The sequence below is a fragment of the Anser cygnoides genome, chromosome 5, assembly GCF_040182565.1.
Source record: "Anser cygnoides isolate HZ-2024a breed goose chromosome 5, Taihu_goose_T2T_genome, whole genome shotgun sequence".
Lineage (NCBI taxonomy): Eukaryota > Metazoa > Chordata > Aves > Anseriformes > Anatidae > Anser > Anser cygnoides.
In genome coordinates this window covers 43,843,159-43,870,194 of record NC_089877.1, presented here as the reverse complement: position 1 = coordinate 43,870,194, position 27,036 = coordinate 43,843,159, and the positions used below count along the sequence as shown (strand labels likewise).

Here is a 27,036-nt window from a genome sequence, read left to right as displayed (position 1 = left end):
AGAGAGCTTATGATTCAGTGTTTCTTTAGTGTGGTTCTATAGTTTATTTGAACAAGGAGGGGAAACAGCTGGATTCTGTTTTAAATCAAATACTCAGTCATGGTTTCTCCATAATCTTTATTTTAGTTTCTTTACGTTTAGTGAAATAAAGCCTCCTTCCACCACTCATTTAGTCTTTTTCTTCCTTCTGCTGATTGTATCTTCTACCTTGCTGCAGTTTGACAGAGAGCTGAAAACAATGGAAATTATTCACATTAGGCAAGATTTAATTATTTTTTTTAAGCTTCTGATATTCTAGAACATTTGGATGGAAGACACCTCTCCCCTTCTGTGAGCTATAATCACAAATACTAAGTTCCTGACATGAAAGTTAAAAACATTCACACAACAACAGTGACTTTTATCAGCAAAACCTCTTCTAAGCTTGGAATTTGAAGTGGAACAGAAGCTAACACAGAAAATGGGAGACGTGATCATATATTTTCCTTCTAGAGAAGCTTGCCTTTCTTAAAAAATGAAGAAGCTTAATTGCCTTCTCGTTTTCATTTCACTGTAAAGAAGCATCTTAGCTCTTTTTTAGATTACACTCTACAACACACACACCCCTGGCAGGTAAATGAAGGTGGTTATTTTACAACTTCAAGAATAAAATGTGACAATGTTTCCAGAAATGGAGAAAATGACACTAAATATTCCTCTCTGCTAGTCCTAGTACTTAATAGGATGTTAGCTGTATGCAACTGTTACTTTCAACTCAATTTAAGACATTAGCTTAGGGTCTGGCTTGTCACATTTCAAGACTGAATTCAGCAAACCACTGCTTGATTTCTACTTCCCTTCTGCACCACAGTTTAACTCAGAGGTCAGCTCTTAGGAGTATATCCTGAAATAACCACAGTCAACATACTGCTGGCAGCCGTGCAGCAATCTTGCAAATTTATTCTACTCTTGACATCTCTGCATCAAAAGTTTCAGGAGACTAGCTGTCAGAACAATATGGCTGGATTCTTACTGAGTGTTCAAAGACATTAACTGATCAGACTGCTTGTTGTGCTATATAGTAAAGCTAGGTCATATGAAGCACATTCAAGTCTACAAGGAAATCCCTTCAGTAATTCCCCCCTATTTAGTGGCCATACCAAAGGCGAATTTCTAGCTGTCACTCCACCGTCATTTGTTTTCACTGAAGTTTAAAGCTGAGCTTTATTCTGTCATCTTCCTTCTGTTCCCCAACACAAGAATTAGATGGTGGAGTCTGCCTACAGAAAGCTTTATTACAAATAAGTTGCACAGTGGTTTCTCAACAGTTTTACCACGTTCATGTTTCTTTACCTTAGCATAGGAAAAAACTTTGATCTCTGGATATGGGATCTCTACGGTGTCTATGGATATATGACCCTAATAAGTCAAGCTGAGATGGTGGAATAAACAACTATTAATTATTTAAAACACACCAAAAGCATACTTAAGTGGCAAAACATTTAACCTCACTTGAATTTGTATGGCAATTTTTTGACATTACTGTATCCAAAAGAAGAATTAAAGACCCAGCTCATTATGTTATTTCATTAAAGGAATTGACATCTGTTACCTTGGAACCTTCAAGTATGTGAGAGTCCTTTTGAAGTATATTCTGAACATCTTCCGGAGATGCGCATTTAATCAAGCAATAACGTTTGTGAAAGCCTGTATCTTTGTCCTAGTTACCAATTAAAGAAAAAAAAAAACAGTTAATATAGGAAGTGTTCACATAGGCAGTTAAAAACTTTCTATCAATGTTCAATTTAAGGATTCAGAAGTTATCAGAAAATTTAGTGTACCTGTTTCAGAAGCTTGTTTCATACTTTTAAGACATTTACTTCCATAGACAGCATGTGGGGGGCCTAGCAGAGGCTGTTCTGCATCCCTTTTTCTCAATTTGAGTCCAGCAATCAAAAAAATTTAAGATTTTAAGTTATAGTTGAAGACTGGAATAATGCATAGCTGGTTGTTTCAAATTGTCGTTACCTGCTATTAAGCCAGTCACAACAGAACTGACATATAAATGGCTGCCTGATTTGAAAATAAGCCTGCTCAACTACTTGAAAGCTATTCAGCAAGATAAAGCAACTGCTTTCAGTACTGGAAAAGCAGGCTGCAATTCTAGATGACAAGAACTAACTGCACAGAAAAGAAAAAAAGGGTTTTTTTTTTCTTTTTTAAGAAAAATTTGCCAGTCTGAAGAGACAGTTGTCAATAAAGCAGGGATCGGTGCAGGAGGGTCAGGTCTACTGAAGTGCCTATTATCCCAAACTACTGAATTCACTGAATATCAGGCATGATTGCCAGCACTTCCAAATAGCAGCGAAGCTTCTACCCACAGGGTACTGTGGTCACATTGCCCTGTTTCATTATTTCAGTGAAGTCTTTACCAGGGTGTCTACAAGCAGCCTTTGTAACTGGCAGTTTTACACATTCATGAATGCTCTTAAAGTAATCACCATGTCAAAACATACACGTGTGCAGCACTTCCGACTTTAATCAACAATGAAGGAAGGTTTATGGTAAGCTACCTTACCTACCTCAGCAATGAAGCAACGCACTCAGTTCCAAACCTGAGAAACTGTGCATGGCAGACACCTCCTGCACGTGCCCTGAACCGCAGTTTTCAGAAATAACTAGACAGTTGGCTTTCTCCACTTCCAAACCATTCTTTAACTGATAACAAACCTAATTTAACAGAAGCTCACTACACACTTAGCTTCATTTAATAGATTACTTCACATACAGGCAAAAGAACCTCTGCTCCTTCAGAAATTATTTGTAGGCATTCCTCTTCTGCTCTGTTATGGATGCCTTTATTATTATAATTATTATTGCTCTCTCCAAGAAACTGCACCAGACACTGGAATCCATAATCTACATGCTCTAATTTGGATAACCCAAACAGCAGAGAGGCAGGGACAGCTAACAGCTCAGGAGCACGTGTGAGCGCGTGAGGATTTCAGGTCAGTTCCTCTCTCTGGACAGTGTGTGAGCACCATGGACAGGCAAAAACCCCTCTCCTAGGCTCAAGAGAGGAAACACGTGGGTTTATTGACAGAAATAAAGCGAAACTGCAGTAGAGAACCACTTTGGGTCAATTAATAAGAGGTATTTTTATGTTAATTATTGAGAAACGGCAGTAACAGCAGGCTCCGAGGGATACGTTTTCTAAGACTTGGATGAAAAACATCAGACTCGAACGAAGCCCACAGCCCGCAGAGTAAAGTCAGCAGCCATGGAGGAAGGGAATTCGGGGGCTGGGAGCCCAGCGAGGCTCCCGGGGGTCTCCCGAAAGCGCTCCCGGCCCGAGGGCCCGTCCCGGCCCAGCCGCGGCTACTCACGAAGGGCAGCTGGCACCTCTGCACGGCCCCGAACTGCGAGAAGTACTCCTTCAGCTCCTCTGCGGGGGGAAAGCAGCGCGGTTACACGGGCCCCGATCCCCCCGCGACCCCTGGAGAGCCCCCGCCCTGCCCCACCGCGGGTACGGGCGGGGAGGGAAGGGGCAGTGGGGCGCACTCACTGCTCGACACCGTCCAGGGCACGTCGGCCACGAAAATGTCGAAGACCCACCGGGCGCGCCTCGCCGCCCGCGCCGCCCTGGCCGCCGCCATCTTGTGGTGCTGCGGCCGCCCCCCGGCCCGGCCCGGCCCGCCCCGGCAGCGCGCCCCGCCCGCCCGCGGCGCCGGGCCCAAAATGGCGGCGGGGGCGGCCGCGGCGGCGCTGGGCCGGGAGGGCGGGGAGGACGCCTTCCGACGGCTCTTTCGCTTCTACCGGCAGCGCGACGCCTCCGACCTGCGCGGCGTGGTGGATTTCTCCGCGCCGGGAGGGCAGGTAACGCCGAGATCCTCTCAGCCGTGTTCTGCCGGAGGGGAGGCTGCCGGATGGTGCGGCACGGCACGGCACGGCACGGCACGGCCCCGCTGGCCTCCCCCGCACGGGCAGCGCTCATCCCGCTGACTGGGCCTGCTTAGAGTCGTGGCGAGGGGCTTTGCCAGCGCTGCTGTAGCTTATTCGCTTTGTATAGGGCATCAGATCTCTGCTTCCGTACTGCTGTTTACCAGCAGACCGTGGTCTCCAGTTCTGAGTTCCTTTCGGGTTGCTGTAGTGTTAAAAGGTGTTACACAAACTGAGGCAAGCGCCTTGTGAGGGAGCTGGGCCCACACGATGTAGCGGTGTCAGAGGAGCCCCCAGAGCCCGTGGGTAGCGCTGTGTGTGTTGGGGACCCGAGTAGTCCCCAGCGTTTCAGTGAGCTGAACGACCCAACCTGTGACAGAGCAGCACGTGCCAGAAGGTGGGAGCCCTGACACCTCGCCCAGCCTTCGCACGGTGCTTTCAGGCATCGGGCTCTGCTGCCTCGCTTCTGTGTGCATCGTGGGTCTTCGTGAGAAGTGAATCCCCTGAGTAGGGACGGTGCCAGAGTCGGTCCCTGATCACACAATTGTGCCTGAGCAGGAATTCCTTTTCAAAGAATGGGTGATTGTGACAGGCGCTCTTTTATATCGGCATATATCTAAAGCTGACACAGTAACAGAAATCCTATTTGCTGGTTTTCTGGTTTTGCTTATATTTATTTACTGCTATTGTTAACTTTTTATGCCCCAATAAGTCATCTCTAAAGTCTTTAACAGAACCACGTTATTTAAGGGAATCAAAGCATCATGCAGACTGAAAAAAAGCAAGCTTTTATGTTAGAGCTAATGCTATTTCCTGGGCCTGCCAGTTGACGTTTTGGTCCTGAAATAGCTGGGTGAGATGGATAGGGAGCCAGGCTTTGGTTCTCCCACCTGAGGAACTGTTGGCCAAAGTTCTGGCTGTCTTCCCCCAGTAAAGTTTCTTTTCTGTGCTTCCTGTCACATCATAAACATCTGGCTTAGCTGTCAATTCGGGCAGCAGTCAGGAGTGCATCTGAAAGTAGCGTTCATCATAGTTAGTAGTTTTGAAATGTCTCGAGTTACCAAGAAGTGATCCTTTAAGCTCATCTTCCATTTTGTCATGTCACAAAAGGATAATGGATATTTTCTAAAGTACTGTTAAGTATGGATTCTCTATGAACCTATACAACTACAGGGCACAGAGAATATAGTTAAAACGAAACTCGACCTAATTTTCGTATTTCAAGTGCTTAGTCTTTTCTTTTTACCATTCTTTTAAAATATATATGTTTCTATCTTTTCAGACAACAACTCTGATATTGTTAAGTGGACACAAAACCTGACCTATTTGAAATTGTTCAAGGCGTTAGCATTAAACAAGGGAGTTGTTAACATTTCAGCCTTTCTTGAGCTTGCAGCAATCCTTTATCAAATAAAGGATTCCAGCGTTACAACCCTTCTGGGAAATTCATAGTCCTTGAAAGCATCACAAGCATCTGTCCCTTCTCCATGTCTTTCTTTTGTGCAGGCTACCTTCTGAGATCAGTTGATAGCTTACTGGTGAAAGCACCTTTTATTCCTCTTTTCCCCCAGTTTAAAAACATGTGGCTTTTCCCTTAAAAAAGAGCTACAGGCCAGCCAGATTGACCCAGATACTATTGTTCCTTTTCTCTCAGAAAAGTGCTTCAAGTGATTGAGCTCTTCAGTGAAGTGTGACATACCCCAGCTGCCCTGCTACAAAGCATATTTAACTGATTCAGCACATGTAATTCCTCATTGCAGAAACAGGTCCTGTTCTCGGGAAGCCCTGGCAGCAGCCAGTGTATAAAGAGTTTGAGGAGACAGAGGTGGCAAAGGCGCAGTCAAAGGAATTGCCTTCCTGGGGGTGTTCGACAGACAGGACTCAGAATTAAGCTCTTTAAGGCTGGCAATCACAGAGCTGCTTTTGGCAGATAGCTGAAAAATTGGAAAAACTGAGCACGTTGCCAGAAACTGCTCTCCAGCACTAGTTTTGCATCTTTTCACAAATGTTACGTATGCAGTTTTGACCCATTGCTCAGAAGATTGTAAACAGACCGGTCAGCCTGCAGAGAGACTAATTTATGCCTTGCTCACCTCTGCAGAATCTGAGTGCTTGCCGTAATTTCATATACACTTCAAATTGGTGTCAACCAAATCTTGCCTGCCTCTGCCTGCTTATTCCTACAATGCCTGCCCAGCTCTTTCCTTACGCCAGCCTGTACTTCTGCACAGCCGTGTTGAGAGTTGGACTGGGGAACTGAGCTGGAACAAAACCAGCCTGCCTCGACCCTGTCCTACCTAAGAAACTTTGCAGTCCTAAGGGAAGAAGGCAATGAGAACTTGGTGGATAAGTTTCTTTCTTTCAGCAGCAGTGTGGGCTTACTGCAGCTTAAAACACATCATTGCGACCCAGTAGAGTACATTGAGAAAATACATCTTGCTGACCCCTCGTGTAGGAAATAAAAGTGACAATGTGGTATTCAGCTTTTAAAGGGTTTCTGCAGTCCTTCACATCAGACAACTTTGCGTATTTTATCACTGTATTTTTTCTCCTGTAAATTACCAATGAGGATTGCTATCCTATTACCTATGAGGATTGCATATATTCCTACGGAATTATGAACAAAAAACAGTACTTGGAAAATGCTCTGAAGGTATGAAGTGTTACGAGTAGTAAATATTGCACTCTCTCATGGAGATTGATAATTGGCAGAATGTTTTTTTTTTTTTTTTACAGCCTTGAGGCTGTACTGTGGAAATGGCCAAATAGTGCAGATTTTTTTTTTTAATTGTTCCTATTCATAAATTGTTCCTTATGAATGAAGGACATCTCTCTTAATTCCTAAGTCTTTTAAAAACTGTGGGTAACTTTTAAGTCTTTCGTTGAGTGCTTACCAGCCCTGTTAGCAGCTGTTTGCCTTGTTGTGGTCATGATTATTCAGACAATAGTTCTGTGGTACAGATGGAATTTTCACAAGATTCCCTGAGTATGATGTTCTGGAATAGGGTAGTACTCTTTCTTTCATACAGGTCCTATTTTGGATGAGTTTTGTCTCTCTTCCTTTCTCTTTTCCCCTCCCTTTAACAGATGCATTTTCTTTTGCCAGGTGTTCAGATCACATCTCAGTATTTCTTCAGTCAGTGACCAAGATGCTTCCAGAGCAGGATTACAGCCAGTTAGCCGGTGGAAAGCCTACGGCCTCAATGGCTATCCCGGTAGGTACCTCTTGATTTCAAGAAAAATCTAATGCAACTTCATTGCTTCTCATTCAGGCACCTTCCATCTTATTTTCCTTGCCCTGCCTAAAAAATCTATTTTGGTTTGCCTCAGCATAATTTAACAGTGGTGGTGGGTTTTTTAAATGCAGGAGAACAAACGACTCGCTTAAAGGGTGGGATGTAGTGACATATGGAGCTTAGAACAGAAGGACCAGTTCCATGGTCTCTTACCAACCAGACCATCCCTTGTATGAATGGATTCCGCTTCCTGTAGCCTTCAAAAGAGATTTTGTATTTCTGCAGCATCCATTTTTCTTCCATGTATATCATGAACATTAGATGAGTGACTGAAATACAGTCACTTCAGGTCTGAAGTGTGGTCTCAACTGGTGTACAGTAAGTGAATATGAACCTTTTGTCCTATTCAAGGTACAGAATAATTTAATTAGGCGGGTTATTTCAAAAACTGAAATGGATATTAGGTTTTCAGGACACCTGGTAGTCACAGAAAGATGTTAGGTTGGACTGAACCTCCAGAGGTCTCTAGTTCAACTTCTCTGCTTAAAAGAAGTACCAGCTTGAAAGTTAGATCAGGTTGCTGAGAGCTCTGTTTGGGTGAGTTTTGGAAATCTCCAAGGACAGAGAGTACTTAGCCTTTCTGGGCACTTGTTCCGATGCTCAGCAATTCTCACTGTGATGTTTTTTTTCACCTTATATATAATCAGAATTTGCCTTGCTGTGGTTTGTGACTATTGCTTCTTATAATGTTGCTATGTGCTTTGGAGAAGGATCTGGTTCCCTGTAGCTTTTAGTCATACGGGCCAGTGTGCAATCAGCCTTAATTGCCGCAAGGGTGCACTACTGACTCATGCTCAATTTGTCCTCCGAGACAAATTGGTTTTATGAGGGGTTGTTCTTGTTGCTAGACACTTGCATGTCTTACCCAGATGGAGGCTGGAGATCACGTTCACTAGGTGTAAGATAATACCTAGTGTGCTGCAAGGTTTTGATGCAGTAAGAGAATTGTATCTGCTTTCCCAAGGCAGACTGTTTTAGTATACAGATTGCCAAATAATTCCTCCTTTGCTTATTCTACTCAGCCCAACTCTTTCAAGGCCAAAAGGTTCATTTATGTTGCATTTAAAGCTTGAGTTGTTCTTTAGTCAGCTCAGAAAGATTGCTACAGAACTGTAGTTCTTACTCATCTCCCTCCCATGTGTGGCTTACTCTGCTTTCTAGCATAATTAGCCCTCTGAGGAACTATTTAGTCTTGAATACAAGTATAAAATTTTATAGTAGAAGTCAGCAACTGTTAGAAATTCAGGCTTCTTTGCCTTTTTTGAAATCAGAAGCGTAGTAGTTTCCTGCTTTGTAGTTGCTCTCCCTTTTGTAAATCTGGATTAATCTGATTTCTTACAAGCAGTGAAAGGTTTGGAAAGACATGAACATGTTTGGACTTTCTGATACAAGAGTCATAAAACTTGGATTCTTGTTCTCAGCTCTGTGTAAGTAGTTGCCCTCCAGGCTTCAGTTCCTTCATTAATACCTGGAGACAATACATACATAGCACAGCGTAATTCATGTATGTAGTGAAGTACTTTGAGAAACACACATCAAAAGCTGTAGACAGGACGGGCAATGTTATTACTCTGTTCTGTACAGAGGCCAACGGAAAGTAAACTTAATGCTTCTGGCAAAGAAAATTCTTGTAATCAGACCTATAAGAAAGCTACCCATAGACTGAAGGTGCAGGGAATGGAGTGAAATGAATGACAGTGTATTATTAATACACTGCAGGTTCTTTTCTAACCAGTTAATTTAATCTTGTGAGGTCTGTGAGATATGCTGGCAGGAAGCTTTTTTCCATGCTTTTATTACTGCTTTCGTAAAGGCCACAAGGCAAGTTTGTAGCCTACTGAGACTCCTAGACTTGCTTCTTCCTTTTTCATCTATTTTTGTCTGTTTAACTTGATATGACTGAGAAGTTCAAAGAGACACAGTAGGGCAAAACCTTGAAACCTCCTTTTCCTTTGTTCCCACTAAACCCTTATCTCTCTTTATATGTGAATTTTGTGTCGGTGAGTCTTACTGAATTGGCAGTCTTGAAAGAGTGCCTTGATTCTCAGAGTAGGTACGATACAGATTAATAGCGTCTTCCCCTCAGCACGCTCACTCATCGATACTGTCAGTCCTGGCCTGGAAGGAAACACCCCTGGGGTGCTGGGGAGAAAATTCCAGTGAAGAATCTTGTTACCTCTTCTCACAATGGTATATCTTATGTCAAGGACTATTGTCTATTAAGATATAGACCAAATCGATCCATTACATCTCTGCTAACACTTTTATTTGGGCTGCTGCTTAAACTCTGCCTGACATGCTTGGCTAAACGAATGTGGACTCTAGCTACCTGTTTACTTCATTTTGTTAATTCAGAATGACCGCAAAATGTATCAACAAAGACTACAGCAACAGGCAGTTTGGGTTATAATTTGATTTTCATCCCATTTGAGTATTACCATATGAAAATGTAAAGATTGATATAACCAGACTTGCTAGGAAGCAAGCATGAACCAAGGAAAGAAACAGTTTACATTACTAAGCACTTGTTCAGTCCATAGACTGCTCTTTGCAGTTCCTGACACTGAAGGAGCAGTAAGAAGACACAGTGAGTTCTGAGGTAGCAACAAGGTTCGTTTGAAGTCTGTAAAAACTTAACTAGAATTACTTTAACTTTGCAGAGTTGAAGAGAAGAATTTTGCTGGAGCAATTCAATATCAAATTTACTCCAAAGCTACTGGCTTTCCAAGTTCTCAACCCTTTATCTACCTGTAGTCAATATGCCTTATGCAGATATGTCCTTTATTGCCATTTTTGACTCAGACCAGCTGTGGCTGCCCCCCTGCCTTCTACCTTATAGCCACCAGTTGTTTGGAATGAAGAAACAGCAGGTCTTAACTCTTCAGACCTGTTAATAGATTTCATCAGCTTACAAATTCAAGAGCTGTACATCTAAAGTGTTCTTTCAGTACCTCCCACTCTTCTTCTTCCCATGGTTTTAGAACAAATAGGGATATGCCTAATTGTACTTTCTCCCTACCCTCTCCCTCTTTCTTTATGGTCAGGGTTTATTTTCATACGAAACCCTTTCCTTCCGGGCTGCCAGCGTCACTGGGTGAAACAGTGTCTCAAGCTATACACCCAGAAACCCAATGTCTGCAACCTGGACCTGCACATGGCTCCTGAGAAGACCGTTGATCTGTGGGGGCAGAGCAAGGAGCAGCTGAGGTGAGTCCAGAATAACCTTGGCTCAAAACTAACAGAGCCAGAAGTGCTCAGCTCTGAGAAGGCTGAAGAAAAATGACCAGGGAAGGGAGGCTCAAAAAAATTGTGTACGTGCTGGCAATATACAGGTTGTGTCAGACATGCCAAGCTAAAGACGGATAATTGCATGGCTTGATGTGCATCCTTGTTGAGTCTCTTCTTTCATGTTCATAGTGGGATTTTCCAGTAGTAAATTATTCCAAATCTATCAGCTAAATGTCTAGGGGAAAATAGTGACCCTGGCTGATGGCATGGTGCTCAGTAGCTTGCTAAGCTCAGCAACGAGTGGAACCACGAGGTCCCTCTAGGCCTCAGTTTTCCTGAGGCAAAACAGATCCTTTCCAAACATGCTGCGTATGCTAGCTCTTTCCAGTCAGATGCTGGATCTAGTGTGCTGCATCTGAAAGGCCGTATTTGTACTTTTTGAACTCCTCAGATCTGCTAGTTTCCATGTTCTATTTTCCAAGGTGTTCTTTCAGATATTTTTCTTTCATGCGATCTGAGATGGAGATGAGACATAACATTTTAATGGCAATCTAGTATACTCTCAAAGACTTCTATGCTATCAGAGTTCTGTGGCAGATGCAGCTGCCTTTCCTCTACCCAATTTGGAGGCTAATAGAGAATTTGTCGAAGTTTTAAAGTCAAGTAGAAAACTAAAATCCAAGTTTTAAAGCTTTTTTTTTTAATTAATCATCTATAAAAATAAAAACAAGTTAGATGCTGCTTACAGTATACCATCTTTTAGTAATTGGTTATTTATCATTACCTTGTTGATTTCATTGCTCATTTTTCAAGAAGGTTGTGTCATGTGATGGAGTGACCAGATTCCCCTGCAGCTCTCATCTTCCACTATAGTCTGTTAGGGAAATTGACCTGCTGAGATTTTTTTAAAACACGTTCTTAACATCCACAAGATACAGATTTGCACAAGTGAGGTTTGGACTTGTGAATATTTTCACCTAGGAGAGAAGTTATGACCATACTTGTTTCTTCCAGGCTCAGTCAGAATTAGTTACAAAAATTCAGATGCCTTTTTTTTTTGTTTTTAAAATATTGACTTTTACATTTGTGTTCCATCAAGGATGAAAAATTGTTCTTTGAAAACATTATGAATTGTGCCCTACAGCTGAAAAAAGTTGAGTACTGTTGCAGCTTGACAGGCCTTTCCCAGCAGTACCTCCTGCAAACACAGAGAATGATCAGAATAGAGGTTAATTTGCAGCTGAATCTAATTCAGTTGAAAACAGTGTTTGGAAGAGTGATGGCTGGCAGCAACACTGGCAGTTTTATTAAGCACTTGCCTTAGTCTTCAAGTGTGCAAACTGCTGTATTTCTGCTGTACCCTAGGGGAAAGCGGATCAAACTAGCCAACTTGTCTATTATTAAGAGTGAGAGCTTTTCGGGGAGGGGAGAAACAGAGTGCTTAACTAATAGGAGGTCTAATTCCAAGCCTGGACACAGCTTTAATGCTTTTTATCTTTCCATTTTCTTAATACTTTTACATCTTCCATCAGGAAGATACCTTACGTGTCTTGCTTGGGTCACAGCATATCTGCTGTTTGCAGGATGCAGGAATCACAAGGTAGGGAGAGTCCACATAGTTCCTAGAAATGTATGCCATGCTCTCTCCACAAAGTGGAGTTCAAGTATTTTCTTGAAGTGTTCAAGACGATTAGAAGTATCAAAGAGGGTAGAGCATCCCTACAGAGGAGATACATTATATATATATATATATATATATATCCCTCTCTATAAGAAAAAGGCTGGGGGAGATTTTATAGATGCAGTCATTTACCAGTGAATAAAGAAAAAAGGGTGCTTCAGAACAACCCCCCCGCTATTCAGTCTTGCTCTCTTTCTGAAGTAGTTACACCAGAATCTCTCAGTGCCTTCTTGTAGGAGCACCTGCTGCTACAGCTCTAGGAACTTACTGTTTCCAAATACATAACACTCAGACTTTCCCCTTCTTAGCAATCGCATTTGAAATCACGTGCAAAACACTAAGTTCTGGGAATAAGGACATATTGAGCTAGAGTTCCTGCTGTTGTGCAAACAGCAGCAGAAGAAGATGAAGGGCACTTTCAAAAGGCAGGTGCTAAAAATGTTTAATTATGAACATTAACTTTGTTGGTTGAAAGATGTAGAGGAACGAGTTGTGGGCTCTCCCTTTTCTAAACGCCATGTTACCTGTTAGTAGCTCCCTAAATTGTTCAAAGCAGCATGTATTTGACAGTTACTGCGTCGCTGCATTATGGTAATCACAGTTGCTCTTACCTTATGACAAAGAAGGAAACTGGAAAGATTACTTTCTTTCAATATTCAGTGAGCTATGAAAAAATCACTGCAAGTAAAGAAACTAGCCTTTAACTCTTCCTGGTTTAGCTTATAAGCTATTAGTACTAAAGATCAGTATAGGTGAAGGGCAGAAACAAGCTGTGTATCCAGGTAGGAATGCACATTAAATGCAGATGCTTGGCTAAGACTTGACCATGGCAGCACAAATATTATGAATCCTGTTTTGTAAAGGAGAGCATGTCTTACTGAACTAATGAGGCTATAAATGAGAGCCAACCATCTGGTGCTACTGTTTATCATCATGTTCTGAGTACATTTCCCTTTCCTTTCTTTACCATAACATATGACTTAGCATGAGAAAAGAAGCTGAAATTGCTGGCATAACTGGACTAGAAGATATATGTGTACCTTCCTTTTCATATTTGTCACTAGAATGCTTCTGCCTGATATACTTTTATGTCTGCCTGTTACTAGAGTAACACTTTTTGGTGTAACTTTTTGAGGACTTTTCCATAGGCCATAGTAAAAGCCCGTCCCTGTGTGAGGTTTCAGACTGCTGGACCACTGAATTAGGGTTGTCACTTGAGAACAGTTTTGACATGCATTATGCTGCTCCTTCCTAAAACATCTACTGTGCTTTTTGTCCTGCATGGCAGCCTGGATAGGAGACACCTGTAATCTAGATTTCTTGACAGTCAAAGATGTGTATGGTCATAGCGAAAGCAGTCTTACCGAGTCAGTTCATCCTAAGCACTTCTTGTAAAAGTACCAAGCAGTAGAACTAAGGGTCCTCTGCTTAGGGGAATGTTATACAGCTTGATATACTTCACTGTCAGATGAAGCAGTTTCCTTTCTTGTAGTTTTCCATTTAGTGACCAGAATATTTTTTCCTTGTGTTTACATCTTTAGATCTTCACAGATTCTGTTTTTTCACTTGCAGATGCATAAATAGTACATGTTTAATTCTGACGTCTTAATCTGCTCCAGTTCACTATGTTGTCTCCATCTGATAACCCCTGTTAGGTACCACAGAGTAAATACAGGTTTTCAAACTGACAGCACTTGGCGGTAGGCCCTACAGCTTGCACTAATTGCATGAACTGAAATTTCAGGGTCTTAGAAAGAAACAACAGTGTCACTGAAAATAAAAGTTTAGCAATGATCGTTCTAATAGGCTGTCGTGTGGATGAATGAATCTCATTACTGTGTGCTTAACTGCCATAAAACCCCTCAGAAATTAACATTTATCCTATTTCTTTCTATTTTGTCTTTGCAGAAGGAAAGGTTCCAGTAAATGTGAGCCCAGAAGCTTACTGGAGAAGTTGCGCTGGGTGACCCTCGGTTACCATTATAATTGGGATACCAAGGTATCAAAATCAAATTCTCCATTTCTCTTCTTCAATGTAAGTACTCGGAAAGGCAGACAGAAGAGGGTATTATGGAATAAAATTTAGTATTTAGTAAGATGCACATGATCCTACAAGACAGGCTTGAGGAAAGGCTGTAACAAACCATGCTTTTAAGAACATTTTAATATGTATGAGTTCACTAAGGAGGATTTAACAGCAAAAGCCCGTTGCTACCATCTTTGCTTTCAAAGGTAATATGGTAGCGTATACTTTGCTTTAGACCCCTGACTCCATTTCAGGGTAAGTGAGCGTTTTTACCTTGCTAAAAGGAATAGTCTCAGAAGCCTTGTTAACTACTTAGAGTATGAGTGTCCTTGAGTGCTTCTGTGAAATGCTGCTCCTTGATGGAGGAGTAAGAGAGAGCCAGAAGAGACTACTTAAGATGTGACTTTCAACCCATAATCTGAAGCAGTATAGCACAGTCTCACCAACCAACAGCTATTTTGGAGCTCCTCAACATTTTGGAGACCTAAATAAACTTTCTCAGCAGATTGAGTCAGATGAAGGCTGAGAAAAGATGGCAGAGTGAATATATGCAGTTTATCAGTATATTGCAGATACTTAACCAAAGCAGATTGCAGCTTTTTTTTTTTTTTTCTAGAGCAGCCAGTTACTGTGTGGCCTCAGTAAAACTTGATTACTCTCTTCCATTCTTCTCAGTCAAAATCACCCGAGAGAGGAAAATGTAGGTTTGCAATTGATGCCTGTTTGTCTTATCCTTCAAAGAAGGAAAAAAGATGTTTGTTTCAGAGCTCTGTTGACGAGATAAAGAAATCTCCATCAGAAGCTTTAGGTGGTGACTAAGTGACCTGTGATAGCTCCTTAGGATGTTGGTACTACTCTTACTGACTTCCTGTTTAATAATAAACTCCACAATTAAAATCCAAGACTATTAACTCTGCCAATTTCAGCATAGGCCCAGAATTAAACAATAAGAGGAAAATTTGCTGTGGAGTTATACTTACATTGCAGTCATTCTCTAGGCAGACATGATATTCTTCTCTATGACTGTCAGCGAGACTTCTGAGATCGCGTTCTCTGTCTGTTTTCAATTGCATGTGCTGTCCTGATGTTTTGGGTTTGTTTGTTTTTCCCATTCTCCTTCTTCCAGAAGTACACAGCAAATCACCACACTCCTTTCCCCTCAGACCTCGCATTCTTGTCAGAACAAGTGGCTGCAGCCTGCGGGTTCCAGGGTTTCCAAGCCCAAGCGGGGATCTTGAACTACTATCACTTTGATTCTTCACTGGGAATTCATGTGGATGAGTCTGAACTAGACCATTCTCGGCCCCTTTTATCATTCAGGTGAGTGCACTGTGACTGTTGTGGGAGGATTGGTGGATTTTTTTTTTTTCCCCTCTGGTTGTACATAGGTACAGGAAGTTGGTGTGATGTAGTTTGCTAATTGGGTTTATAACCTTTACTCTCTGAAGACCTGAATATTAGGAAGCTGTAGCGCAATGGCATAGGTTTCTTGAAGACTGCTTGAATAGCATGCACGTGGCACCCCTGTGGAAGAGCTCTTTTCACAGGGGACAGTTCCGTTTTGAAGTGGCAGACTAGCAATTTCGGTACTGATCAGCAAGCATGAAATACCTCAGCAGAGCTTCAAACTGGGCAAGGCCACACAGTTTGTGAACTAAGGTTCACACTTTGCGTAACTTTAACCAGGCCTCTTGGTTTGCTTTCCATGTTCTCGATACAAAGTCAAGATGAGGAGTCCGTCTGGGGTTTTGTTTTGTTTGTTTTCTAAAGAAATGTAAGTGGTGCTAAGATTTTCCTATTGTACATATAATTTTCTATAGCTCAATTTGTTTTCTCTTCTCTCTCCATCGTCATACCGTCTTCAGTTTTGGGCAGTCCTCCATATTTTTGCTTGGGGGCCTGAAGCGGGAGGAGGCCCCAACAGCTATGTTCATGCACAGTGGCGATATTATGGTGATGTCTGGCTTCAGCCGCCTGCTGCACCATGCTGTCCCCCGCGTCCTTCCCAACCCCGAAGGGACAGCTTTGCCTTCGTGCCTGGACCAAGCGCTTTCTTCAGACCTTCCTGCTGGCTCGGTCATTGAGCACAGCTCTGATGAGGACTGGCAGGTCTGTGCCAAGTACTTGCAGTCTTCCCGCATTAACATGACTATTCGGCAGGTGCTGGCTGAGGGTCAGAAATTTCCAGAGGAGTCTGGAACAGACATAAAGGGTCAAGCACCCTCTGAAGACAGTCACCATCAGGAGAATGGCAGAGCCAAGAGACGTAAACCAAATACTGACAGCTGAGACCAGGAGATCGTGTTGACATGGACTGAATGGGCAACCTCTGTCTGGAGTTGGGAACTAATATGATCGTAGTCACCCATCTGTATGGGCATTAAGGAACATCTGCAGAATCAATGCTGTCCTTCTTGCTGTAAGAAATAGGTTGGGGGAGGGAGGGAGAGAACGTAATCAGAAAAGAGGGATACATTTAGGACTGGGACACCGGAGATGAACTCTGAAGTTCTGTTGCAGATGTTCATTGTACTTTGTTCCCTTCATGTATTCTCTATAATTTTCTGACGTGTATGTCGGAATTTCAAGTTTGGTTCAGTGATGTTCATAAAATATTTTGAAATCATTGGGCAGAAAGTGCCAGCAAAAGGTACAATTGGTATGCATTAAAGAAGCCCATTGGCCTAGTAAAGCTCAACTGAAGTGCGTTAATGAGGGTGAGGGAGAGTAGGTTGCTGTAAAACCTGCCTGCAGCACTTCCAAAAGAATTATCTCTACAGCAAAAACTGGTTCAGTGATCAGAAACTAGCAGCTCCCCTGAGCAACACATACTGTAAGCTTGCTGTAGCTCTGTGCTGTCCTTTTGCCTGCTTGCACCCCTCAGCTGCAGCAGAAACTGGTTTTGAGTAAATCTGGATGTCTTGCATATTTCAGATTTTAAAGGGAAATGATTGGGTGCAATATTTACTCAGTATACCTGGTAATTCCAGTTGGGTCTCCTCCCAACAGTTAGTATGTGACTGAGCCCTACAGCCCCATTCTTACAAAAGTGCCCCCTCTTAAGTGCCTGCAGATTATGGTCCTGCAGTCCCAAGCTAGTATCTTTAGAGAACAATGACTTGCAAGCTGAAGCAATGAAGTTGTAAATTGAGTACCTAAAAAAGAAATTAATCACTGACTATCTCTGTCACCCAAAGATAAATACACTGAAACAAAGGAAAGAACTGGCTTTTGTGCCCATTCTCTTTAAGACTCAGACCTTCCTATCTGCTTTTTAATGCAATTTTAATTGTTGGTGTGGAATGCTCTATCCCTGGGGTATTTTGTTGCACTTTCCCAATGAATAAACTTACTCAGTTTTTAAATTAAAGATCTCTATCAGTTTGTCTTTTTTTTTCCTTTTACTTTCCTTCCTGTTACTTATTTCAGTGTATTGTCAATGCTGCTGCATCCCTTGTGCTGTTCCCCTTCAGGCTTCTTTTGGATCTATTTATTGCCTCAGCCATCTGCCAGCTCTGGTGGAGAAGCCCTGCATCTCTGTCTGCAGGGCCACTTTGCTCATGGGCTGTTCGGGGCCTGTTGGGTAGTTTCAGAGGGGTGTTGCCTGTGGTATCCAAGTCCAATTTAATATGTATATGGTATCTTTTCCTCCTGGTGTGTGTTTGATCTGTTTATTTCGTTGCAGGTGAATATTTGTGTATCTGCACAATTAATTCCTCTACATGCAATACTGCAATGAGTTACAGTAATTTAATGACTAAAATATAATTAGATGTGGGGTTTAGCATCTCACTTCCATATTCTATGCCAGAAGTGCGTCCTTTCTATATCTTAGGACTTGTATTGGCAGCTGAGCCCTGGGAAAGTGAATACTGGTATAGAGGGAGGTTACAATATGACCAGAAGGGAATGTTGACTGTCTGGGTAAGTCTCAGGAAACAGCAGAACTCCTATAGTGGCACCTGAAGAAGAGGACAGGGAGAGGAACACTTGTCTCAAGACCAATGAGAAGACCGGCTTTCTCTTGTTAACTCAGAGCGAAGCTAAAATCTACCTCTTCCCTCAGCACTAAAGACTAGAGAAGACAGGATTCATGGAACCAAATGGTTATTAACCAAGTGGCACAGGCTGAGGTTTAAGTATATTCCTATTTCCCTTTCTTAATGTCTTCAGTTCCCTACAAACATGACAAATGCCAAGCATTTATTTATTTCAGCGTTCAGTTGTTTCTGTGGTTCAAGGACAAGAAACCATACTGTTTATTCTCCACATCTTGAAATAGAAGTAAACGCTGCAAAACAGTGATAGCAATTGTTCATGGGAGGGATCCAGTTCATTGAAGCCTTGTGTTTAAATGTGGCTGAGCTGAGAATCTACTGAATTACTGATTTACACTCAAACGTGTTATCTAATGGCACTGGGAGGGAGACATACCCTGATCTAATTCTGTACCAGGCACCCAGAAAATGAAGAATCCATGACCCAGAGAGGGGCCTATCAGAAATTATCCCCCTCCCCAAAAAATAGTCACCCATGTATGAAGAGTAACAAGTGTAAGAAGGGAGAATTTCCTGAATTGCCAGTCTAACAACAACAGTGATACTGCAACTGTATTAGCAGCAAAGAGTGGAGTACAAATGAGCAAACCACAGCATTTCTGTGAGCTCTGTAAACTGTGCTCCAGAACAGGGTTTTCAAGAGGTAACAACAGCCCTCGGAAGAAAGGGAGTAATAAGGCTGTATCCAGTGATACTCCTAGGTTTTTCAGGGCAGACTGACTGGGAACCACTGACCTAGTCTACACAGTTATCAGTTTGTGGCATTTGTACCTCATCTGTTCGTATTTGTGATTATACAGCAGCACTTACTTATCAAAGCAGAAGTTTTTGTATCTATAGATACTACAAATATTTACTTCCCTTCATATAGGTATGTTCTGAGATACTCTCTGTAGCTCTTAATTCTTGTAGAGGAGATGTGCTGCCCAAGGGCCACATGCATAAAATGGCATCGGTGCCATTGGCAGCAGGCTCCTAGGATGCCCTGCTATGTGCAGCAGAGGGGAGAGAAAGAAGAGGTCATCTGGGCCAGCTCTGCAAGAAAATTTATGTAATGAGCTGATTACCAGAAGATAATGATGTGTTTAATCAAAGGCCACCTGGAAATGAAGCATGTTGTTTACCCCGTGTACTCTGTTATGTGATCTATAGATAAACTAACTGTCCAACAGAATTTAAACAGTTGTTAATTTATTTTCTTTAGTACTCTAGAGTAAAGGAAAAATAAAATTCAGAGTTAAATCAGAATTAATGCACAGGGGGATGAATGCTGGAAGCAGAAGAGGAAACTGCCTGTACAAACTTACCATTTCAGTCCTCCTGAGAGTACTGTGCTAGGGAAATTCAGCGTTACAAACTGGGCTGCGCAGTAGTGCCCAAGACAGATTTACTGCATGCCCTCTGTGTGCCCAACAGGCAGTAACTTACTGGCAAAGCAGTCCCTAGAGCTGTGCCTGCTGCCTGGAAGATTCTGATCCCAGCTTTTTTTGAGAGCTCGTCATTTTTTTTTCCTCTTACTGCCATGCCTGCAGGTCCGGGTAGGAACTGGTTTGTGTCTTACAAAATTCAGACAAGAGCTTGGATTTGTCTCCATCTGCTTACATAACCCATTCCCATTCTCTGCATCACAGCTCAGCTAGGACAGATAAAACACAAAGAACAAACTCATTGGTGACAAGACATATTCCCACTTAATTAAGATGCAAAATTGAGCTATAAATCAATGTGCTTTAAGCATACTTCAGTTCTGATGAAATTGTAAAAATTGCCCACATCTGAACGTGTTACCTCAGAAGGTTAACAGGTATATGTAGACCGCAGAAATTAATGATCCAGAAAAAATAAGTTACTGGAGGCCTCAAAAGACCCCTATATAAAAAGTCTTCTTTGTATCATCTCTGCAAAGACAGGTTTTAGTAGAAAATGTCTGACAATGCCTCTGTACATCCTAATCACCAAATTTAGTTGAAAACAATCTGTAGCATGATGCTACAGATCTGGTACAAGAGGCACAAGGTGCTGTTGACCCAAGTTTAGCGTGGTACAAAACTCAGCTATTTGTATTTAGCAGATGATAATCACAAATAGCTGAACAAAACCATTTTCCCATACAAAGAATTGAACACTGAGTACTAATATGTTCACGTTTACTCTAACAGAGTCCAGGTGAGATCAGAGCTGCCACATGCAAGTCAGAGCTTAGCTCATGCAGGCTGCTCCCTTGCATCACCTTCCGATACCTGTACCCAAGGGACCACAGGAGCAGTGGTTGGAGGCACCTCTGCAGGTGTCGAGCCCAACCTCCCGCTAGCAATAGTGCTGTTGCCATCAGGCTAACCGTGCTACACTTAGAAACCTCCCATGACAGAGCCTGCCATTCCTTTCAGTAGCCTGTGCCAGTGCTGCCCTGCTCACATTATGAAGAATTTTTATGTCCTGCCTGAGTTTCCCAAATCACAACTTGTAACCATTCCCTCTGCCTTTTTATTACCATCTATTACTACCAAGAGTTTGGTTCGACTGCCTTTGTTACGCCCCTCAAATACTTACAGTCTACAATTCGATCCCCCTCCCCTCCTCAATCCTTAATCTCTACGCCACACAAAGGGACCCCAAGATCCACAATATTTGCTCACAGATCACATGCCCTGGGCCCCTGACATGCCTCAATAACCCTCCTCTGCACCCCTTCCACCTTCAGGTGGTATCCAGTCTCTCTGCTAGTGCTGGTTTCTGTTACAAACAGGATGCCAACAAGTGGACCACTGAATCTTAACTCAAACCCACCAGATCCACTTAAATCCACTGGATCCTAGGGTGTTTTGCTTTTGGGGTCACAGTGGAGAGAGGAACAGTCTGGAATATCAGAACAATTTTAGTCCAGTTAGCATCAGCCCCATCCTGTTCCTGCTATTTTAAGTGTATGACCCATCTTAGGAGGACCTGACTCTGCACAGAAATTGAACAGGTTAATCAGTTAAAGGTCCACCTCCCCAAGACGGTAAGTGTCCGGAGTATGGCAGGGAGTCAGATCTGATTTTCGTTCACAGCCAAGGCTTGTGCTCAGATAGGCATCACGGAGAGTATCAACCACTTCCACTGCTCCAGGAAGAAGGGGAGAGGGGATGAAGTCTGTAGAAGTGCAGTATCTTTCCCTCTCTTCAGAATAAAGGCTTATGATAAGTCCTCTGGATAGTCAAAGTTCTAACCCTGGGTAGGCATTTCCCATCTGATTTCTATTCCACCTCTGACCTTTTCTTATGTTGCTGCCAAGCACCCCCTCCCACAAAATCCCTGTGTGTAGTGGACTGTCTCCTGTCTAATACCTGGGAATTTCTTTGGGTACTCTCTTTCCCTTTTTCTGCCTGTAAGAACACAGCTTAGCAGTAGTGTGCAATGAACTGACTGGCCTAAAGGTTGAGCCCTCCTTCACCATCACCCGGTGTTTCTTTCCTTAACTCAAGTACTCAGTGCTGGTGGGTGAGCTAAGGAGGAGGACATTTGCTCACAATACAGATTTTTCCAATCTCTTCCATGTACACATCTCAAAGCTCTTCCAAAAGACAGGTCAGAACCATTACACTCTGGAAAGTTAAGAGCAAGGCTAATTTACAACAAAATGCGATGAAAAAGAAACAGAAGTGAGGCAAGATACAATGAAACATTCTCCAAATATTTTTGTTGAAACTATAGAGAGAGTAAAAAGTGAGTCAGACCAGAAGACATACTGCTTCACTTTTCTTTGTTGTTGGGAAGTCAGCGCTTTACACTAGCTTTTAGCTTCCTTCTAGGTGAATTTAAAACTCATTCTGTATTTACTGAGGAAGGCCAGAAGAATCAATAAAGGGCTTGGCTTTCTAGAGCTGATCTTCTCACCAATCATTTCTGTCTCTGTTCCGCACAAAGGGCTTAGATAAGAAGGTTTTGTTTTTGTTTTCTTTCTCCTTAATGGATAGCTTTCTTAATTAATATGGGGGAAAAATTACTGCAATTTTGCTGTGGCAAATTAAAACCAAAATGAGGTAGCAAAGAGCATGGTCTGGAGGGGAGGGGGGTGATCAGAGACAGCTATTGATTTTGAAATGATGGAGGAGGCCAGAGGAGAACACACAGACTGGAAAGAAGACTCATCTTTCAAAGCACTGTTCTGGCTTAAAAACAATCAGTCCGGGCAAAGGTGTTGGTTGTTGCTGAAACTTTGAAGTTAGCTTTGTTTTCAAACAGAATTTAAATTTTGGAGAGACTTGCTGGTTTGTAAGGGGATGGCTCCTTAGACACATCTTGAGATTGTGGAGCTAGGAATCGCGGGATGGAGCTGAACATAAGTAAACCTGAGTGTCAAGAAACTCTTAGCAGTGGTGGTAACAACAAATTATTTGTAAATAGTTTCTTCCAAAGAAGAAAAAAAAATGCCATTGCTCACAGCCAAGTAGGCAAAGAAAGGGCAGCAATTATATGCTGAATATGGGACAAGCACCAAGATCTAACACCCTTCTCACTCCCAGTTGTTGCATAGCATGTCCCATCTTTTCTGGAACAGAGAGAACTGATCTGGCATTGTTTTGCCTTGTTGCAGTGACTGAGATCAAGCCTAGGTACAGCTTTTTTCCACTGCAGTCAGCACACTTTCATATACACTTTTTCCCTGTGGCTTTTCAGGCAGCATTCCTCTAAGACTAACGTCAGATGTTAATCTGACCTTTGTGAAATACAGCCAGCACCTGGAAAGACTCCAAGCAAATAGCGCTAATCTTGTAATAAGTGGTTTGTCTGATTGTTCTCATTGCCATGATGAAACCTGACTTTGCAAAAGTGCTGATTATCAGATGTCTGTGACACGTAGTCAGGAAGATTTTAGCCCCACTGCTGCAAACAGGCTGTAGCCATTCTAAATCCAGCTGAATGCTGCATGCAAATAACCCATTTTTTCAGTCCAGAGAGCTGAAAATATGTTGCAGGTCCTTTCTAAGCAAGGGTTTTGTTCACCATGTAGGAGACCTGTCTTCTACTCTTTGCACTGATATTGATTGCTCTATCAAATCCTCATCCCAATGCTGGTGAAAAACTGGCATCTCTTGCTCCTCACACTGGGATGGCAGTTTGTAGGAGTTACTATATCCTTGCTCACAACCTATTTTTTTCCCCTTGCTCTTCCCTCCAAGCAGTGCTACAAGGGCAACGAGATCTGTCACTTTCCCACTACTTCCTCCATCACTGTAGCCAAGATGCTACCATGTCACCTGTTCCCTGCCTGAATCCCAACCACAGGTAACACACAACTAGCTGGCAGTGAGAACTCTTCACTCCTGACACCCTATCCACACTTGAGAACAGCAGAACCTCTCCTGCAACGGTTTCTGGGACTGCTCCTGCTTTTGATGGCTGCTGCTGGATGTCAAACAGAAGTGTAGAGATAGGACCTCTAAGCCCTTCCTGGCCCAGTGCTGTCCGTGTGCTCTAGGAGAGATCTGGGTTTGGCACAGTGCTTTGTTGCTTCAGCATTTACCTGGGCTGAAAGTGGAATCAGTCCGCAGGCATCTCCCTCCTCATCACAGGTTTATGCAGCAAGGCAAGTCTTGCACAGTCTTATCACTTCCATTGTCTACTCCACTGTCTGTTCTTCCCTTCTCCTAGGACTAAATGATAGGAGAGAAATTAAAGGAAAATAAGATCCCAGGTGAGCAAGCATACAGAAACAAAGATATGGCATGCTCCTTCTGATCCCTGTGGCCTACTCACCCCTTCCCTTTAGCTGCAATGATCACTGCATGCTTTTGAGGGAACAGCAGAGGCTGCTTGATGCTGAAGGCTGCAATTCCTGTCTCCACAGATCTTTAATACCTCCTTTCCCTGGAAATCACACAAGAAATGCTGTTTTTTTTTCAGGTGACTTGGAGCCTACCAAGAAACCATGGGTCCCATCTGGAGAGTAAGTGTGCAGGTACTCAGCATTCAACATCATTTTCTGCAGCAGAAAAGCAGGAGAGAGGGAGAGAAACATTAGTCATAGAGTTGCTTAATTGAGATCTAATAGCCAAGGTCAGTGCTCAGCCAAGAATAGATAGCAGAAGCCTCCCATGGTGTATTTTTGTGATGAGATGTTCATAGCACACAGACTGATCTATTATTGGTTTTCACTATGAAAAATTTAGCTATCTCCTGGAATATGCTCAAATCTATTTTGCATCATTTCCTTGCTTTTTCATTTAAAAATATGTTTCCAATGAGACCTCATGACAGCGCAAATTAGCAAATCTCAGCTGAGTAGAGATTGCTCTGCTTTCACTGAAATGTAGCTCTCTCTTCCTTTGCCAGAAGAGACAAGATGACAATACCTGTTTGTCTGTGTCTAGCATTTTCTGTGCTTTAAACAAAAACCCTTAAAGGCAAAAGGCAGGTACTCAGTGGAATATGCTACAACAGGCACACCAGTGAGGAGCTTCTAGCTGTGTTCTGCATGTCTGCCATGTTCCAGTGCAGCAGGAGGGACGTGATGACCTTACCTTCTGGTCTACAGCACCTCTCTGGTCTCCTGTGGCACTTCAGCCTACAGGACTGGGGTGACCATCTACTTGCTTTGTTCTTTATAGCTTTTGCATATGGGTCTGTGCAAGAAGCATCAGTGTTCTTCCTCAGCCCACACATGTCCAAACGTTTTAGGCTACAAAGCCTTTCTTTCTCCTTTTTTTCTCCACAGACCACAAAGCAGCCAGCTCTCCAAACCTTTAACTGAGAGCACAGGAGGGAGATGATTAACATGGCCTCATAGCCCACCAAGTACTAAACCTAGAGAGCTGATGAAAAAATTAAGCCTTCTGAAGATGAAAGGAGTAAGGTCTCTGAAGATGAAAGGAATAAGGTCTCTGAGGAACGCATTTTAGCTCCTCTGGTCCCTGGAAGATGCAGCTGTACTTTCTCTGCCAGGGGCTGCAGCACAGAACATGATCTGATCCAACTCAGTAGGAACAGCAAACACCACCTGTGTGGGCACTAATAGCAAATGTGAATACACTAGGTGCACGGAGGCAGGATGCTCTGGTGCACAGTTGCTTTGTCCTTAGAGTCTTGCAGTACCTATCGCTGGTGAGCTCCAAGCTCCTGGTGGTGCTAGGGTTGAAGTTGTTCACTGTGGAGCTCCCTAGAGCACCTCCTTTTGCAGTGTGGGTGCAAGGTCCTCCAACAGCCAGCTCTCTGCAAACGCACACCACGTGCCTAAGAAGTGCCAGCTGGCTCGCCCCACTGCTCGCAAGGACACTGCGTGGACAATGAAGTATCACAGCAATTCAAACCCCAGCCCTCCTGTCTTTGCGCTGCACCAGCCACCAGTAGGCGGTCTTTGCACTGCACTGCACTAACCAGTAGGACATACCCAGACAGTGCCCCCTGATCAAATGTACAGGAGAAAAAGAGACATCCCTGTGTTTACCACTCTCCCAGTCCGGAGAGCGGGCAGCAGAGTCCTCATTCATTCTCAATAGAGGGAGAGTGGTCTGGGCCTCCCAGAACAACCCACAGACATCAGTGCTTGGGAGCCTGGCATCTGGCAGGGAGAGGAGAGCAGAGTGTGGTCACCATGGCAATGCTTCGCCTCATTTAACGGCCAAGTAACCTCTTGTGTCCTTACATGCAGCCATGCCCACACAGCTGCACAGCACAGGCAGCCACACGCAGAGCAGCCCCCGGCCCACAGCCGCCCCACACACGGGCACAGACGTACCACATCCCCTGCCGGGCAGCATTCCCCCCATAGGATGCACACAACAGGCACGTGCTGAGCAATACGCATTCCTTCAGCTCTCTCTCCCTCATATCCCCTGTGCCTTTAGGTACCAGCCAGACTCGCAGCCCCTGCTCCTGCTGCAGGAGCTATAGGTCCTGCTGCTGTGCAGGAATACGAGGCTTTAAAAGCACAAAAATCAACACGTGCCCAGCCAGCTGCCGAAAGATGCACACTCCATGTCTCCCCCAGCCTTGCCACAGCACCTGCCCACAGCTCTCGTGCAGTTTATTCTTGGATGTGTTTTGCTTTTGATTCTGTGGCATGAACAAGGAATAAATTGAGATTTGTCTCATTCAGTTTCCTCTGTTTCTGCTTGTAAGGAAAAAAATGTCCCTGAGAAACAAATCTATAACAGGACCATGTGCCCCTCTGCAGTACAAACTCATGGGAAGCTGGTGGTCAGGTCAGTTGGTGCTCCTCACTGGGCCCTGCTGCTCACATTTCTTGGCAGATAACTATAGGAAATCAATCTCAATTCTGTTTCTCCTCAAAGCACCCTGTGGGTCCCTGTGGCTCAGCTCCTTGCTGATAGCAGGGCTATCAAAAATAGCAAAAGCACAGAAGAGCAGCGACTGATTTCACAGCATAGCAGGAGCACAGCAGGAACATAGTAGGAGCTGCGTCCCTAACCCCTCTGCCATGCAACAGCCAGGTATCACTCCGTATCAAACGGCTCAAACTCAGATCTCATTTACACCACTAGACACAGCCTGGAGACCTCTCCAGAGCTCCCACTGTCAGAGCGGGTTCCCCAGTTCTTCCAGAAGGTGCCGGCATGGTTAGAGGTTGGGCAGGATTACTGTGGTGGGCACAGACCAGCCCTCACCCAGGCCAGGTGGCAAGCAGAAACCCCTCAGCCATACATACGTGACAGCTCCAGCTAAAAGGGCCCACCAGAGCCAGCAGACACACACTCGTTGGAGCCTGAAGTTCCCATCTCACACAGTACCGGTGTCCTTTTCTGCCTTGTGCAGCAGCGAGCTTTAACTAGCACTTAGCAAATGGTCATGGGTGGCCCGTCTTGTGAGGGTGACAGCCACCAGGGTCCA

At 43.5% G+C, this 27,036-nt stretch overlaps 2 protein-coding genes and 1 long non-coding RNA gene across 13 annotated transcripts in view; 1 reads left to right on the top strand and 2 right to left on the bottom strand.

The window, feature by feature from the left end:
- Positions 1 to 100: 100 nt before the first annotated feature.
- On the bottom strand, positions 101 to 3,700 carry SLIRP (SRA stem-loop interacting RNA binding protein). Its single transcript, XM_048059937.2, has 4 exons — positions 3,545 to 3,700; positions 3,366 to 3,424; positions 1,592 to 1,699; positions 101 to 229 (listed from the first exon to the last, which is right to left on the bottom strand). Exons 1-4 carry the CDS (start codon positions 3,633 to 3,635, stop codon positions 170 to 172), a joined length of 318 nt encoding a protein of 105 aa, XP_047915894.1. The 5' UTR covers positions 3,636 to 3,700; the 3' UTR covers positions 101 to 169.
- Positions 3,698 to 17,519, top strand: ALKBH1 (alkB homolog 1, histone H2A dioxygenase). Its single transcript, XM_048059686.2, has 6 exons — positions 3,698 to 3,855; positions 7,025 to 7,133; positions 10,259 to 10,421; positions 14,032 to 14,122; positions 15,276 to 15,469; positions 16,015 to 17,519. Exons 1-6 carry the CDS (start codon positions 3,718 to 3,720, stop codon positions 16,436 to 16,438), a joined length of 1,119 nt encoding a protein of 372 aa, XP_047915643.2. The 5' UTR covers positions 3,698 to 3,717; the 3' UTR covers positions 16,439 to 17,519.
- LOC106038861 (uncharacterized) overlaps positions 4,382 to 27,036 on the bottom strand; it is a 30,107-nt gene continuing 7,452 nt past the window's right edge. For 8 of the 11 annotated variants that reach the window (XR_010831903.1, XR_010831905.1, XR_010831894.1 and 5 more), the window contains 3 exons: positions 23,947 to 24,172; positions 23,714 to 23,843; positions 17,579 to 19,843 (listed from right to left, as the gene is read on the bottom strand). This is a non-coding gene — a long non-coding RNA (uncharacterized lncRNA). Of the gene's footprint in view, positions 4,930 to 17,578; positions 19,844 to 23,713; positions 23,844 to 23,946; positions 24,173 to 27,036 lie in introns of those variants that run through there. The other 3 variants (XR_010831896.1, XR_010831898.1, XR_010831900.1) reach the window with 2 other exon arrangements.